Here is a 16173-nt window from a genome sequence, read left to right as displayed (position 1 = left end):
AAACAATAATTTAGAATGTAAGTCTAACTTTACAAGATAACCAAAAGATGATCTTATAAACATTAAATTCTTACCATCAATTTCATATGCATACACTTCACCAAAAATCATCCAGTATGGATGAAAAACTATATCTTTAGCAAGAGACCAAGATGGTTCTTCGTGAGGATAAAGTATTGCCTTTCTGGGAACACCAAAACTAAGTAATACAAGAGCCATTATCACTACAATGTAGAACATATTGGCGACCTGTTTTAAAAAAAAAGGAGGAGGGGATACTATTAAGACACAAGAGAATTTAAGTCCTGTAACAAATTTTCATCCTAAAAGGCATTTCTAATGTTATAAGAGATAGTAGAATATTTGAGCTTCCATTTACTGCTGATAATAGCATTCATAAAAATGTTATCACTACATAAACCTTGTATTTAAAAATGAATAGTGAAGCTAAGCAAATCACAGGCGCTATAATAAACTATCAGTAGTTAAAAATATAGCCTATCTAATAAACATATCAAAAACTATAGTTACATGTGTAAATTTGGAGACAATTTCAGTAAATGTAACTCTTAAAGCTTGTCAACTAACAATGAAGTGCAGACTTCCCCCCACTTTGCCTCATATATCTGTATTTTGCTCACGTCACAGAACTTGGGGCTAGAGACATATACCACAATGCAAATCTTCAATATAAAGAAATGTAAAGACCCTTGTGAGTACAGCACAGATAAGAAAGAGGTCAAGAAGTTTAAAGGGAAAGAATGGAGATGCAACCTTTGGAGGAAGCAAGATAAAAGCTAACAGATTATTATTTTTTTATAGCTCGATATGATCTCAAAATTAAAGAAAAATGACAGGAGCAAAAAAGTAGAAAAGGAGGAAGGGATAAGGATGTAAAGAAGAGAGTGAAGTGAGGGAGAAAAAGAAGAGAAGAAAGAAGGGAAGTAGAAAAGGTTAATGTCAACGAGACACCCTATCACAGGGAATAAGATGAAGGGTAATAGAAAACAACCAATGTCATCTTCTATCCACCACATATGTACATAAACACCCTCAGACACACACACACAAACACACTCCACATTAACACACACATTGATGAATATCCTTAAGGAATGGCAGATTAAGAGTATGAAGCAAACAAACCTAACTAACAGATATTTGTGGGTCCAGGTAAAGCTATATTAAAATATTTTTATAATTTTAAAGAAACAATTCATGCATTTCAGCAGACATTTCAACTTACCATTTTTCCAATCATCATTACATAAGGTCCTGCTTGTTGATTTACAGCTAGAAAATCTAGCAAACGCACATACCAAAATATTATATTAAGACAGTAAATTAATCTTCCAGCCACAAAAACATGATTATCATATGCATTCATAAAGTTCCATTTTGCTCCAAATCTTAGTCCAAATCCAATGAAGAAAGAAATTATGGCAATTGTGTCACTGACATTGAAGTAGTCACTAAACCACACTTTGATCTTCTGGCTGATTTTCCCAGCTTCAGACATAAAGACCTAAAGGTTTAACAAGGACAAAAGGTGAATCAAATCCTTTCAATTAAAACATATATAGAATCCAACTATAACACCACAGAAGAATTTTAGCTATATTTTAGTTTCAAGGTATCTGAGATCTTTTAATAATAAAATTTAATAATAAAATAAAAAAATAATAGATAAAAGATTCCTTATGGGGGCAGGCATGGTGACAAAACCATTTAATCCCAGAACATAGAAGGCAGAGACAGGCAGAACTATATAGTGAGAGCCTGTCACAAAACCCAAAACCACACAAACAGAAACAGACTTCTTATAAATTACTTGCTCAGCAAGTTGATGTAAGTAGGAAGCTGGAATGAGAAATGCTTCTGAAATGTTTTATTTCAAATCAAAACAGTATTTGCCTATATTGGCAATACATTCCAAAACTGCCTTATTTGCAGAAAGTAAATAATTCAATGATTGAAGTAGTTGTAAATATCTAACTTATTAAAAAATCTACTACTCAAGTAATTAAAAGCATTACCTTTTGAGTAATATATTCAAAGCTACAAAATAAAAGTGTTTCCCAATAGAAATGCCTGCTTTTGCTTTCCTCTCTCAAGCAATTTCCCTTCCCACGAAAGGCAGATACAATTAGTGCCATTCTCACAAATACATGCAACAATGCTATGAATTCCTTACCATTAAACAAATTAATTTCAGCCATGCTGACAATAGATTTCAAAAACACATGGACTATCGTCATTAGGTATTTTAATAAGCTCCTGCAGTAGCAAATAGGAGGGAAATACTATGCCTAATTACTTCTAGAAGACTATTCACAAGTATACAGCAACTAGTTTAAATAAAAAATACTCAGGCATGCACATAGTACATATTCATATACGCAAACAAAACACAACACAAAAGAGTCTTTTAGGCTGGAGAGATGGTTCAGTGAAGAACACTAGTTACTCTTCCAGAGGACCTAGATTTGATTGTTAGCACCTACATAGCAGCTCATAGCTCATCTAGATCTGATGCCCTTTTCTGGCTTCAGTTGGCACCAGACACACACATGGATACACACACAAGCACAGTTAAAACATTCATAAACACAAAATGAAATAAATACCTGGGTGGTGGCAGCACATGACTTTAATCCCAGCACTCGGGAGACAAAGGAAGGTAGAACTCTGAGTTTGAATCCAGCCTGGTCTAAAGAGAGTTCCAGGACAGGCTCCAAAGTTACACAGAGAAGCCCAGTCTCAAAAAAACAAAAACAAACTAAATAAACTAAATGTTTATTTTATTTTTGAAAGAGGGTTTCAAGCAGCCCAGACAGGTACTCAAATTCACTGTACAGCAGAAGATGACCCTGAACTCCTAAACCATTGAGCCTGCTCCCAATGCTGGGATTATAGCTGTTTATTCCCCATTCCGCATCCTAAGATTTTTTTTGTTTTTGTTTTTAAGGAAAGAAAACTTTTTTTTCCCTTCTCAAAATTATGGTGTTATAAAATTGCCAATTTTAAAGTAGAAAAGTAAGAGACACAAATAAATCCTACTGGTGACTGGGGCAATGCAGGCACTCCAGGGGGTATACAGTCTGAGTGCTAAATGGAAACCTACCTTTAATTTACCTGACTACCACCATGCACATTCATTACTTCTGAAGAATGTCAGCGATCATGTGAAACTTGAGGAAGTAAGATAAAAATAAAATCTACGTTTTGAGAAAAATTATTATATTTGTTAATTGTAGCAAAGTGAACATAAGTTACTAATAACCATTTTGTTTTGTTTTCCTGAGAGAGGGTTTCTCTGTGTAGCCCTGGCTGTCCTGGAACTTGCTCTGTAAAACAGACTAGCCTTAATCCCAGAGTGCTGGGATTAAAGGTGTGTGCCAACACTGCCCTGCTTAAGCATTTTTTTAAAGATCATGGTTTTCAGAATGGCAAAATAAACAAGCTCTAGACTTCCATGTACCACTGAAATTACAAGAACATACCCATAACCACAATAAAATTAAAGAATCCTGCATGCATGCATACATACATACATACATACACACATACATACATACATAAAGTTACTGGAAAGAAAAACTAGACATACCTCACGGACTTTCTCAATAGCATAGGTAAAAATATAAGCGATAACAATCCATTCTTGAACTGAAGGTAACTGTTCCATTTGTACAAGAACTACAAATGTATAAAGCATCAGAAATCCTAAGTATGCCAACTAATAAAAAAGAAATAAAAGTTATATGAATAAAATTAATTATAAAACAAAACATTATGGACATATTTCTGTATACACAAAATCTAATTTGAGTAATGGTAGACTAGGGAACTATAAAGACAAATATTCATGTGGCAACATGGGCTGGCTGTTTTAAGCAGCCACTAAAATGAATGCAAATGTTAGCAATCCTCATTAATTCCATAAGTGGGACAGAATTAGGGGATCGGATAATAGAGGTTTGCATTATCTGCATCTAGAAGGAACAAGAAATTTTCATAAAAAGAAATGTAATAAATTAATCTCAGGATAATAAAGCATGAGTATGAGTGAAAAAGCAATGAACTATAAAACATTCGTCATAACACAAAACCATCTGTCAACTCTGGCAACTGTCTAGTACTGATGAAAGTGAACAAACACCATCACTTTGTTTTCCTGGGAGGGGAGGTATGGTGGCACATGTCACCATAAACAAGCATCAGAAATTTCTAAGTAGGCACTTGTGAGGTAGAGGCAAGAGGATCAAGAGTTCAAGGCCAGCCTTGCTTACATATCCAGTTCAAGATCAGTCTGACTGCATGAAGCTCTGTTTCAAATAAACCAAAATTATCTTCTCAGACAAATGTGTTCTTCCCTAGAAGATGCCCCCCAAAAGACATCCAACTAGATGTTCTAGAGAACCAACAATGAGTAAAAACTACATTTCAACATATAGATACATACTTTTAGGAATTTATGCTTTTTGTCACTAAAATTTCCCCACAGATTAAGAGAAGGGCCAATGCAGAACAATGGAGCACACGACTATAGCAATGGTCATTGTAAATAAAGTCTGCATTACCCTCTTCCTTCCTTCCATTTTAAAGCAGCAGACTTATTTATGAACATTTCTGAATGCACAACCATAAAACACAAATTACAAATTTATCATTTTCAGTTGACCTTTTAGCATTACTTTTGTTTTTGTTTATTATGATTGTGTTTGATGCTTATGGCGTGTGTGTGGGGGGGGGAGAGAAACAGAGAAAGAGAGAGCACACATGTGGAAATTAGAAGACATCACTGTAGATTTGGTTCTCTCCTACCTTTAAAGTCATGTTGCCAGCTGTCAGCATTATTTTAGATTTTCCCTACCTCCATCAAGTACTGGGGATTAAATGTAGGATCCCACACATGCTAAGGATATACTCCTACTATTGGGCTATATTCACAACTTTAATATTAATATAAATTTTTATTTGTTACCTTCTGTTTGTTTGCCTTTTGAAGACTGTACTGAAATTCTCTATGTAGAGCAGGCTGGCCTTGAATTCCCAGGGATCCACCTGCTGGGATTAAAGGCATGTGCCACCACAACTGGCTTATATTTGTTACCTTTTAGAAAGGCATATGCTTATTACATTATTTAATAAAATTTTAGTTCTAATAAGAACTAAAATTTGTTAGTGCTTATTATTCTAGACATCACTAGCTTGGATGAAGTATGCCAATGTAATGCTCTTTTAATAAGAAATGCATTTTCAATTATCTAAATTATATGAAAATTAATATGAATTCCAGATTAAAAATTCTCTAAGAAGCATCTTTTGTGGTGCATGCCTTTAATTGCAGCACTTGGGAGAAAGGTGGATATATCTGAGTTCGAGGCCAGATCTGGTCTAAAGATTGAGTTCCAGGACAGTCAGAGCTACACAAAGAAACCCTATCTCGGACCCCCCCCCCACCAAAAAAAAAACCAAACAAACAAAAACAACAACAAAAAAACCTATGCTTTTCAGAACTAAAAAACAAACCCCACCAAACCAAACCATGAACATAACGATTCAAAAACATACCGTGTTAAACCAGAACTTTACAATTGGTGCATGATAAAAGGCATAAAACTTTCGAGTGATTGGAAGCTTTTTTGATTTAATATGCATCTCCATTTCATTCTTTCCTTCACTGCTGTCCAAAATCCTTACTTCTTTAAATACTTCCTAAAATTAAAAATATATATTTGGTTTCTATTTACTCATAACAAACATATATATATATATATATATTTCTCTGCTCTGAGGTCCTCCATCCTTACCATGGGTATCTCTTCTGTTATGTTGTGAAAATTATTTTCACTGTCCTCCATAGTCATCTGATGAGCATCTTGAGATTGTGGGATATGGGACATTTCAGCCTTGGTTTTATACTCTAGCATTAATATAGCAGGTGGAACTAAAATGCTTAATATGACCTAGAATTTTGAGACATAAAAGTTTCCATTTTAAAACCTTTGAGAATAAAACAGTAAGTTACACATGAATTATCTTTTGAGTGCTGTCAATTTTACCCCAAAACTGTAGGAAAAATTAAAAATTCATTTTTCTTTACATACTGTATCATCTTAGTACTATGGTAGTGTCAGCACAGGTTGAATAATCAGTACAGAACGGTCCTCTAAATAAAATCATAATTTGCTAGAAAATATTTTTATTTAGAGAAAACATAAAACATTATGAAGGTGCTGTTGTTATTTTACCTGAGACCTCTCCTATGGCATGAAGACTCATTATTCAGTCATAAAGCAAAGTTTATTTCTAAAACTTTACATATCACTCTTACACAATCTTCTGCCCTCTAATTTTTTTACTATATTAAAAGATGTATGAGAAAATAAAAAGGAAGTTTAAAGTAGTATTTCTCATAAAGACGAAACTGAAAGGACTAACCATTTTACCCAAATTCTTATCCTTAGGTCCTGTATACTTTAATATTCTGCACTAATCTGTATTATACTCTATGCACATGGAGACATGTATTCAATATACCTCAATAATACATAAAATTTGCAGATGATAGGTCTGGAATTCTACAAATTAATAATCACTCATTTCCTCAAGTTCTAATTGTCGTCTATTATACTAGAAAATAATTTTACTATATGTGTAGGCTAATTTGTATATAGTATGTATCTCATTATATACTTTAAATCGAAATCTAGTTATTTTTAAAATACCTTATACCAGGAATTTTTTCTCATATTGAGCCGTCCCATCCACATATCAGATAACAACATCTGTGTACAGGTGTGAGCTACAAAAGGTCTGAGTCTTGATGAAACTGCTAATTTAAGGCAGGTTGAATTACTCCAGTTTTTCAGTTCATAAGTGAGTAATTTCATAGCCATGGTTTCATCTTGCCTGAAGGATTGTTCCAGTAATTCAACTGCGAGTTGACCAAAATCACTACAGAACAAAACAAAATAAAGAACAACAACAAAAACACTAAAGTATACTCAGGTAAAGAAGCTGTAAGGTTGTTTTGTTTTTGCTGAGAATCAAACATGTTAGAGGCCGGGCAGTGGTGGCGCACGCCTCTAATCCCTGTACTCGGGAGGCAGAGGCAAGTGGCTCTCTGTGAGTTTGAGGTCAGCCTGGTTTATAAGCGCTACTACCAGAACAGGGTGCAAAGCTACAGAGAAATCCTGTCTCAACAAACAAATAAAAAGCATGTTAGAAACTCTACCACTGAGCGTTGGTGGCGCAAGCCTTAAGTACTTGGGATTTAGGGGCCGGCAGATCTCTGGGAGTTCAAGGCCAGCATGAGCTACAGAGCGAGTTCTGAGTTCTGGGACAGTTTCTAAAACTACACAAAGAAACCTTGTCTCAAACAACAACAACAACAACAACAAAATTCTACTACCCTCTCCAAAAGAATAAATAAAATATAGTTTAAAAATTAAGAGCTGGAGAAATGGCTCAGCAGTTAAGAGCACTCGTAGCTCTTACAGAGGACCTGGGTATATATACAATTCCCAGCACCCAAATGGAGAATCACATTTGTCTGTAACTCTGTCCCATGGGATATGACACCCCCCCTTCAGGACTCCTTGGGCATTAGGCACACAAGACAAACATGGAAGCAAAATACCCATATACATAAACTAAAAAAAAAAAAAAATTTAAAGAAACTATACTACTGAGTTTATCTACACACCCAGTCTAAAAAGTACACTTTTAACCAAGTACTCTTAAATTATCCTAGAACTTTATTGTTTTCTTTAATTTCTTTTAAGTTAATTTTTATGGGTATGTGTGTGCCTGAGTTATGTACATACACCACAAGTGTGCAGTGTGCAGAGTCCACAAAGGTCAGAAGAAGGCATCAGAGCCTCTGGAACTGGAGTTACAGGAAGTTGTGAGTTACCATGTGGGTGCTGGATATTAAACCCAGGTCCTCTGGAAGAGTAGCCAGTTTTCTTAACTGCTGATCCAAATCGCCAGCTCCACATTCCTTATTTTACATTCCAAACAGAATTCTTAACATAATTACTATTAGTTATACTTATTTATCCCTTCCATTTCTTTCCTGCTTTCTGAAATGTTTAACATATCTAACAGCAAGCGTCTTTCAAATTTTTAAAATTACATAATGCACCTAAAATATATGTCTTGGTTACACCAATAAACTCAATACCCTCTTCAATCCTACACACATCCCTGTTAAAGACACAGCACCTGAGCATGCAGGCAAACACTTTCATGTCACTTACTTGGAATACTGCTTCAGTTCCTCTGAAGTATCATCTACCAGGTCACTCTGCTTTGCTTCATATGCCATTGAACGATAGATCTTACAGGCAACTAATGCTTTAGCCATTGATTCTTCACCATGCTGCCATAGAAAGCGGGCCATGACCTGCCTCTTCATAAGGCAAGCCCAGATTAATAACTCATTAAGAGGATAAGGAAATCGCTTGGTTTCTGGATCATCAATATCTACAATTTCATCTTTGGTTCTTTTCTTCTTTCCTTCTTCCATAGTTGCATCCATCTTCAAGGGAAATAAACACTGTAAGACTCACAATAAGACCATATGAGAGCTGAGATTTAACTCTGCAGAACACAGACTATCTACTAGACAAAGAGGCTTGAATCTGACTTCCAGGATCTTAAACCAGTAGTGACAGTAATAACAAGACCATATGACAACGTATGAATTTCTTTGTGTAGCCTTGGCTGTCATGGAACTTGCTCTGTAGACCACACTGGCCTAAAACTCACAAAGATCCACCTGCTCTGCCTCCCCAAGTGCTAGGATACCATTGCATGGCTGAAAGAAACTTTTAAATAAACAGCCTGTAAAAAATAATGTAAAATTCATTAACTTTATTTTTATTATAATTCATAATTCACTTTATAAAAATGTCAATTCAACAAAAAGTTTGAGACATGGTCATGATATCTGAGCCATTATCTGATAAAATCTAAATTTAATAAAATTTTGTTGTATATACTAGAATAAAAAACGAAGTTGCTTAATTTTTAAATCTGGTTATTATCATAGCTAAAACTGGACAAACAATACAATTATTAATTCATAATAATTTTATTCATGGAAAAATAAAGTCAAATGTATAAAAGTTCCAAACCAAAAGATAATTCTTACTAAATCAAAGTTTTTACCTAGTAATTACAAATTAGCAAAAAGCAAAATTTAGGAAGGATAATATTTCCATCTTTAATATGATGAACAAATCTTTTGGGGGAGGCAGAGGGCTTAAGACAGGGCTTCTCTATGTATCCCTGGCTATCCTGGAACTTGCTCTGTAGACAAAGTGGCCTTGAACTCAGAGATCCACCTGTCTCTGCCTCCAAAGTGCTAGGATAAAAGGCATGTGCCACCACTGCCTGCCCAAACCTATTTTTGTTAAAGAATAAATCAACATACCTTTGGTCTGTAGGGTTGGGCTGTTTTAATGAAATGATTGTGTCTCATTTTTTCCTTTTTATCAGCTCTATTGCCAAAAGTTTCATGACTCTTTCGCAACTGAGGAGTGCTGCTAGAGGTATTTCGACCTGACCTCTGAAAATGAGAATATTTTAAAAAGCTGACACGTTATAAAAAAATTCCAGAATAAATTATAAACATTTGTAAATGTCTACATATAAAAATAGTTGGTTTAGGATTTTAACTACCATTTTCTCTCCCTTTCTCTTTTGAAAAAAATCTATCTATGTAGCCTATACTGGCCTTGAACTTTTGGCTCCTGCTTCTGGACACAAAGGGTGAGGATTACATGTGTATCACGATGACCGCACTCATCCAGCCTCTGGTTATAGTTGTCTCTTCTTTCAGTGATAGCACTGTCTCTAACGTTGTCAAGCCTAGCTCAGCCACCCAAGGAACTGATACTACAAATATGTACATGCTTCCAACCACCTTAAAAAAATATTTTAATTACTTTTACTCTGATTCTCAAGTTTTGTTTTATAACAGTTTAAGTAGCCCTGGCTGGCCTGGAACTCTCTGTAGACCAGGTTGACACTGAACTCACGAAAGTCCTCCTGCTTCTGCTGCATGAATGCTAGGATTAAAAGCGTGCACTGCCACATCAGCCTAAAACTCACATTCAAAGGCAACTGTCACTGTCATTATTCTAATGAAATGAACACTGTCCTTTATATGAGGAGAGGCATCTAATTTAGGGACTGACTTATACAAACTAGGGAAACATTCTACCTTGGAAATACTTTCATCCCTTTAAAATCTTTGGTTGTTGTTGTTTTTGTTGTTGTTGTTTGTTTTATTTTAAGACAGGGTTTCACCAGCATACTGGCTAACATGTAACTTACTATATATAAACCAGGTTGGCCTGAAACTCACAGCCATCCTCTTGTACCGGCCTCTCAAATGCTAGGATTACAGATATGCCCCATCAAACTCAGCTCTTATAACTTACTCTTTTGTGGTGTTGTTTTGTTTGTTTTTCGAGATCTGCCTGCCTCTGCCTCATTAAGTGTCGAGATTAAAGGTGTGTGCTACCACCGACAGGCTTCTATAACTAATTCTTAACATTTAACCACTAAAACTATACATACCCGGTTATTCCCTCCAAGACTATTATATATTAATCGAAAACGTTTTCTTGTGTATGTGCATCTGTAGGTTCCTCCCATGAGATATTCAATCACAAGTCCAATATCAATTAGAGTGATCTTGTATCCTGGAGGAAGATTACCCTAGAAACAAAATATTAAATAGACAGTATAATATTATTCAATATTGACTTGCCAGACATAGGAATATGCATAATTTGCTAAATTGAGAACTGTTACTTGTTATAAAGAAATTAGGTTGCCCTTTACAGAAGAAATAATGAGTGTTTCTGTTTTCTCATAAAAGATGATGAGGTTCTGACATTTCTGAGGTCTCAGGTATGACTTAAATCAGTCCGATTTAACCCAGAAAGACAGCTCAGTTTTACGCCCCCCAACATTCCATACACAGAGGCTATAAACTCTGAGAGCTAAATACAGCACATATCACAATTTATTACATAAATTAAATAGCCATAGAATTGACATTTTGTATTTATTAAGTTTAGTTTATTGCTAGGTGTGGTGATGAACACCTTTAATCCCAGCACTCGAGAAGCCAAGGTAGGCGGAACTCTGAGTTCGAGGCCAGCTTGGTCTACAAGAAATAGTTCCAGGATAGCCAGGGCCACTGAGAAACCTTTTTGTCTCAAAAACAAACAAACCGAAAAACAAAAACAACAACAACAACAACAAAAACCAAAAACCAAAACCAAAACGAAACAACAAAAAAAAAAAAAACCCAAAACCAAAACAAAACAAAGCAACAACCAAAAAAACAACCATGGCTGGAGAGATGGCTCAGCAGTTAGGAGCACTGGCTACTCTTCCAGAGTTAAATTCCCAGCAACCACATGGTGACTCACAACCACCCATAGTGAGGTCTGATGCCCTCTTCTGGCCTGCAGAGATACATGCTGGCAGAACACTGTATATATAATAAATAAATAAATCTTTTTTTTAAAAAAAATGTATTGTGTTCTATCTGACAAAAGCTTAGGAATTTGGGACGAATATCACAAGCTTCCTTTTTCTTGGTATAGATATAGTAAGTTCTTTACTATAAACTTTTTAATTTATGTATATGGGTATTTTGCCTGCATGCATGTCTGTGAACCATGTGTACCTAGTGCCCAGAAGACAAAAAAGGGAGCAGATGCCCAAGAACTGGTGTTACAGACTTGTCAGGCACCATGTGGGTTCTGGGAACAGAATCTGCGATCTCTCCATTGCTATTCCAGCTGAGCCATTTCTGCAGCTCTAAGTTCTTTACTTCTATGACAAAGATAGTTCTTATTTTACCTAGTACAAAAAGCTGTTGTTTCTATTCTCATTTTAAAAATGCACTTAGGTATTTTAAGGGCAAAAATAAAGTGCAAATGACTGAAAGGTCAAGTTTCCCTATAACAAAGACAGTTTCTTACCTGTTTGACATCTCGAATGAGATGGAACAGCATTGGATTAGTTGGACCTTGTTTCTTTAGGGGGAAAAAAAAAACTATTAGCTTTGGTCTAAATTAAACAATCTCCCTTTTTGTTACTTGTAGTATTTACAAAGACCCTCTTGAACAAATGCTAAGGACTTCCTTGCTAATAGAATCAATTTTTGTTTTTACTGTTTTATATTTGGTTTATATTTCAGTGAGAAACTTCATATAACAATGAGTAATCCTATTAATTTTTTCATCAACTAACAAGAGACAGGACACAAAGTTCAGTGTAATTATACTAGATAGTAGTAGTGGATAAAACTATAACCCTATTCAAAAGAAATGTATAACCCATGGAGGAAAATATAATCCTTAACTAGTCTAGTAGGTTTCTTGAAAGCAGTGGAATATGTGAGCTGCTTTACGCACAGAATAAAATTTCAATAAATGAGGAATAGACAGAAAAAAGCAGGCGAACATATCAAGAAATCAGTGCTTTTCTAAATAGTTTGTGCGTTTAGAAAATGGTAGGTAATATACTCAACACCCTCTATCTGAGGTTGAGGTACCAAATAAAAAGATGAAGTGAGAAAGATAGGTAGGGTAAAACTGTGGCTTCCATCTTGCATAGTGACACAGGCCTTCAATCCCAGCACTCTAAGGCAGAAGCAGTCCAACTTTTATGAGTTCTAGGTCTAAACTGAGCCTGTTCTAAACTGAGAGTTGCAGGTAGGTCATGTCAACATAGTGAGACCCTGTCTCGTAACTTTAAAATTGCCAGTGTCTATTTCTGAAAACAATCAAGCTATATGGTGTAGACACAAAAGAGTCACCAAAAAATTCTAAACTACAGAAAGACATAGCAAAGTATATTATTATAAAAACTAAAGAATTTGATCAAGAGATTAAAGAGATAGAGATAAGAAAATTAAAATGCAGTGAAGTCAATTAGAGATGACCAAAGAATTAAGAAAGTAGTAGAAATTGACGAATTAGTATATAGTTTTCTAAAAGTTACAAAACTTGGCTTTGCTTAGTATTCCTCACAGCAAAGTTCAATTAAATTTGCATTGGATCCACAGAAAATCACAAAGTATTTGCCGTCTCTGAAATTATAAATTATGAAATATGAATTTAAAAAACGATTAAGTTTGCCAGGCGGTGGTGGTGCACGCCTTTAATCCCAGCACTGGGGAGGCAGAGGCAGGCGGATCTCTGTGAGTTTGTGGCCAGCCTGGTCTGCAAGAGTTAGTTCCAGGACAGGCTCCAAAGCAACAGAGAAACCCTGTCTCAAAAAACCAAATAAAATAAAATAAAATAAGATTAAGTTTTTACAAGAAAAATGGGGAAAATACACCAAAAGAAAGATACCAAAAGGTCAGCAACCATAAATTTAAGAAATAAGAAAGTAAAAACATTGTGTATGTTTTCCAATAAACAAGAGAGTAAAAAACCAAAGTAACACATCATCCTCTAAATAAGAAGTCTATCCTATACTTTTAAAAGGTAAGAAAGAAAAGAAATGATGGGTTATTAATATATCAACACTTTTCCCATATGGCTATGTCAATAGAGAAGGGCTTCTAAAACTGGAGAGTGGCTTCAGACTGTCATATAAGAATCAATACTAAGAGTGGCTGTATTTCTCCACCCTTAACAACTAAAACACTGAAAACTACCAATAGGAGTATATATTTTTAAGATAAAATGACATTTTAAAGACAATAAAACAATGAACAAAGAATTTTGTCAGACTTACAGTGTTATAAAGTTCTTCCAATCTAGGGATGGTAAGGAATTTATGCATGCTCACTCCATTTTCAATGAGAAGTTTTACAAATGAAACTCTATCCATTACAAGAGCATCAAGCATAGCTTGTTCTAAGGATCCAACCTAGAATATCAAAATAAATATATTTTATATGTTCCAACTATTGACTCCTTAAATACAAATTCTCATGATTTATACCTACATTTTCTCAAATAGTGTGAAAACAAATTGAGAAACACGCATAACAGTAACCTAAGATTTTTAGAGAATGGATTAGAAAGACCTACATTTCACAGGATTCCCTAAATAATATTACATAAATGCTCTATCTGTAAGACAGCAAATGTTGTGTGGGGTGGGAGAAAGAAGCAACACAGTCCATCACCAATTAAACTGAGAAAACAGAGCCAAGAAATGCTCAGGGGTAAAGCACTGGAGTTAAGAGAAGTGTGTTACCCACTCCATTATACACAGTACTGGATGCAAGCCAGGCTGGCGTCCTACAAACTAGACAAGTACTCTACTACACTACATCCCAGCTCTACTTTAATACTTCATCACTGCATATTTAAAAAGAACTTTGTAGCAAAAATTAATCTGGAAATCATTGTTTTACACTGCTATTTTAAATATTTTGATTCTTGCTGGGCAATGGTGGAGGCAGAGGCAGATGGATCTCTGTGAGTTCAAGGACAGACTGGTCTACGTAGTGAATTCCCTTTCTCAGGTAGGGGAAAAACTTAAATGTATTTTGATTTCATCCTCAAACATTTTCCATACAACTACGCAGTTTCCTTCTAGTATCTTATATCACTCTCCAATTCATTTTCTGTTTTCCTTACTTAAAGGATGGTATGCTCCCCGCTTTGGGTTTTTGAGACAAGGTTTCTCTGTATAGCCTTGGCTGTCCTGGAACTCATTCTGCAGACCTGGCCAGCCTCAAACTCAGAGATTCACCTGCTAAGAGCTGGGATTAAAGGTGTGCCACTATTGCGTGGCCTCTAATGTTCTTTACTTGGTAACCACACATACTTGCTATACATGATAAAATCTCAAGACAGAAACCTGCTTTTTTAAAAAATATTTTTCCCTACTCAGTTTTATGACAAGGAAAATATTTTGATGTTATACTAAAAAAATAAGGTCAAACTCACAAGAATGTAAATTTTTCTAAATTAACAGCTTATAATTTATCATGGATGCTATTCCTATTTTAAGTAAAATTATTTTCTACCATCACATGTAATTGATACATTATTTACATTCTAACCTTACTCTATTTTCCTTTTGATCCTCTGTTCTATTCTGCACATTGTATTTACACTTTAATTAACCAGACACTTTACAGGCATTGCATATATAAGGGATGGGGACATAAAAAATACATTTACCATCAAAAAATATATTTCCTAAGAGTAGAAAGATTAAATCATGAATGCAGAGTAAAGGGAGGGACTGCATAGGAACCATACTAAAACCAAGGCAGGTCACAGCAGGTTCTGTACACAGAGCTAGAGTTCCAAGACTTTTTAAGTCTTTTAGAATTTTTATATATTATTAAAATACCTTAGATATTATTTAAAAAAACAAAGTTATTAAGAGAATATACCGCACTAATATTTATACTTGGGGCAGAAAGGTAAAATCTGAGTATAAATCACAATCCCAATAAATACTTACAGTCACTCCTTTCTGCAGTGGGGACTAGTTCCAAGACCCTCTTCTGATACCAACTTCACAGAAGCTCAACTTTTAACAAAATGATGTACACTGTCTATGGTAACACAAATAGTCTATCTCTAGATTACTCAAGATACTTAGTTTAATAGAGCAGATGTTAACACTATATTGATTATGAAATAAGAAAGGAAATTTCTGTAGTCTAATTACATAGTACTCACTTTGTGGTTGGTGAAATCCATGGATATAAAATCTGTAGCTACTAAGTGTCCACTGTAGTTAATTTAATTATATTATGTATTTGGAGTATCTACCTACCAGCCACTGCTGTCCATAAACAAACACATGATTTTTGGCAATATCGACTCTGTCCCATGCCAGTGTAAGGATAAGCTGGTCAAATGCAGATGCATTAGTACCTAAATGAATAAAGAAAACAGTTGGTGAGCATATCTCCATCAATTTGCAAGCATTTACAAACTCTCCTGAGAGCCCTTTAATTTACACAGCTGGCATCAACCACCATGGAACATTTGTATTTTCAAGCATAAAACTACATCACCTCATTAGTTGAAAAAGAAAAAACCAGAATGTAGGAACTGAGAAACCAAAAGATTATTTGTTTCTATCACAGACACAGTATTTCAAGGATTCTGAAAAATGTTTTGTTTTTATAAAGAAGATTTATTTATTATG

At 35.0% G+C, this 16173-nt stretch overlaps 1 protein-coding gene across 2 annotated transcripts in view; it reads right to left on the bottom strand.

Annotated features, from left to right (window-relative positions):
• Trpm7 (transient receptor potential cation channel subfamily M member 7) overlaps positions 1–16173 on the bottom strand; it is an 88766-nt gene that overhangs the window by 33069 nt on the left and 39524 nt on the right. For both annotated transcript variants that reach the window (XM_038331606.2, XM_038331607.2), the window contains exons 11-22: positions 15796–15896; positions 13786–13920; positions 12021–12074; positions 10600–10740; positions 9449–9583; positions 8271–8551; positions 6735–6963; positions 5817–5972; positions 5578–5721; positions 3611–3739; positions 1247–1525; positions 75–249 (exon numbers count right to left, since the gene is read on the bottom strand). In XM_038331606.2, the coding sequence (XP_038187534.1) occupies positions 75–249; positions 1247–1525; positions 3611–3739; positions 5578–5721; positions 5817–5972; positions 6735–6963; positions 8271–8551; positions 9449–9583; positions 10600–10740; positions 12021–12074; positions 13786–13920; positions 15796–15896 (1959 nt within the window). The remainder of the gene's footprint in view (positions 1–74; positions 250–1246; positions 1526–3610; positions 3740–5577; positions 5722–5816; positions 5973–6734; positions 6964–8270; positions 8552–9448; positions 9584–10599; positions 10741–12020; positions 12075–13785; positions 13921–15795; positions 15897–16173) is intronic.

The sequence above is a fragment of the Arvicola amphibius genome, chromosome 5, assembly GCF_903992535.2.
Source record: "Arvicola amphibius chromosome 5, mArvAmp1.2, whole genome shotgun sequence".
Lineage (NCBI taxonomy): Eukaryota > Metazoa > Chordata > Mammalia > Rodentia > Cricetidae > Arvicola > Arvicola amphibius.
This window is presented reverse-complemented; position numbering and strand designations above follow the sequence as displayed.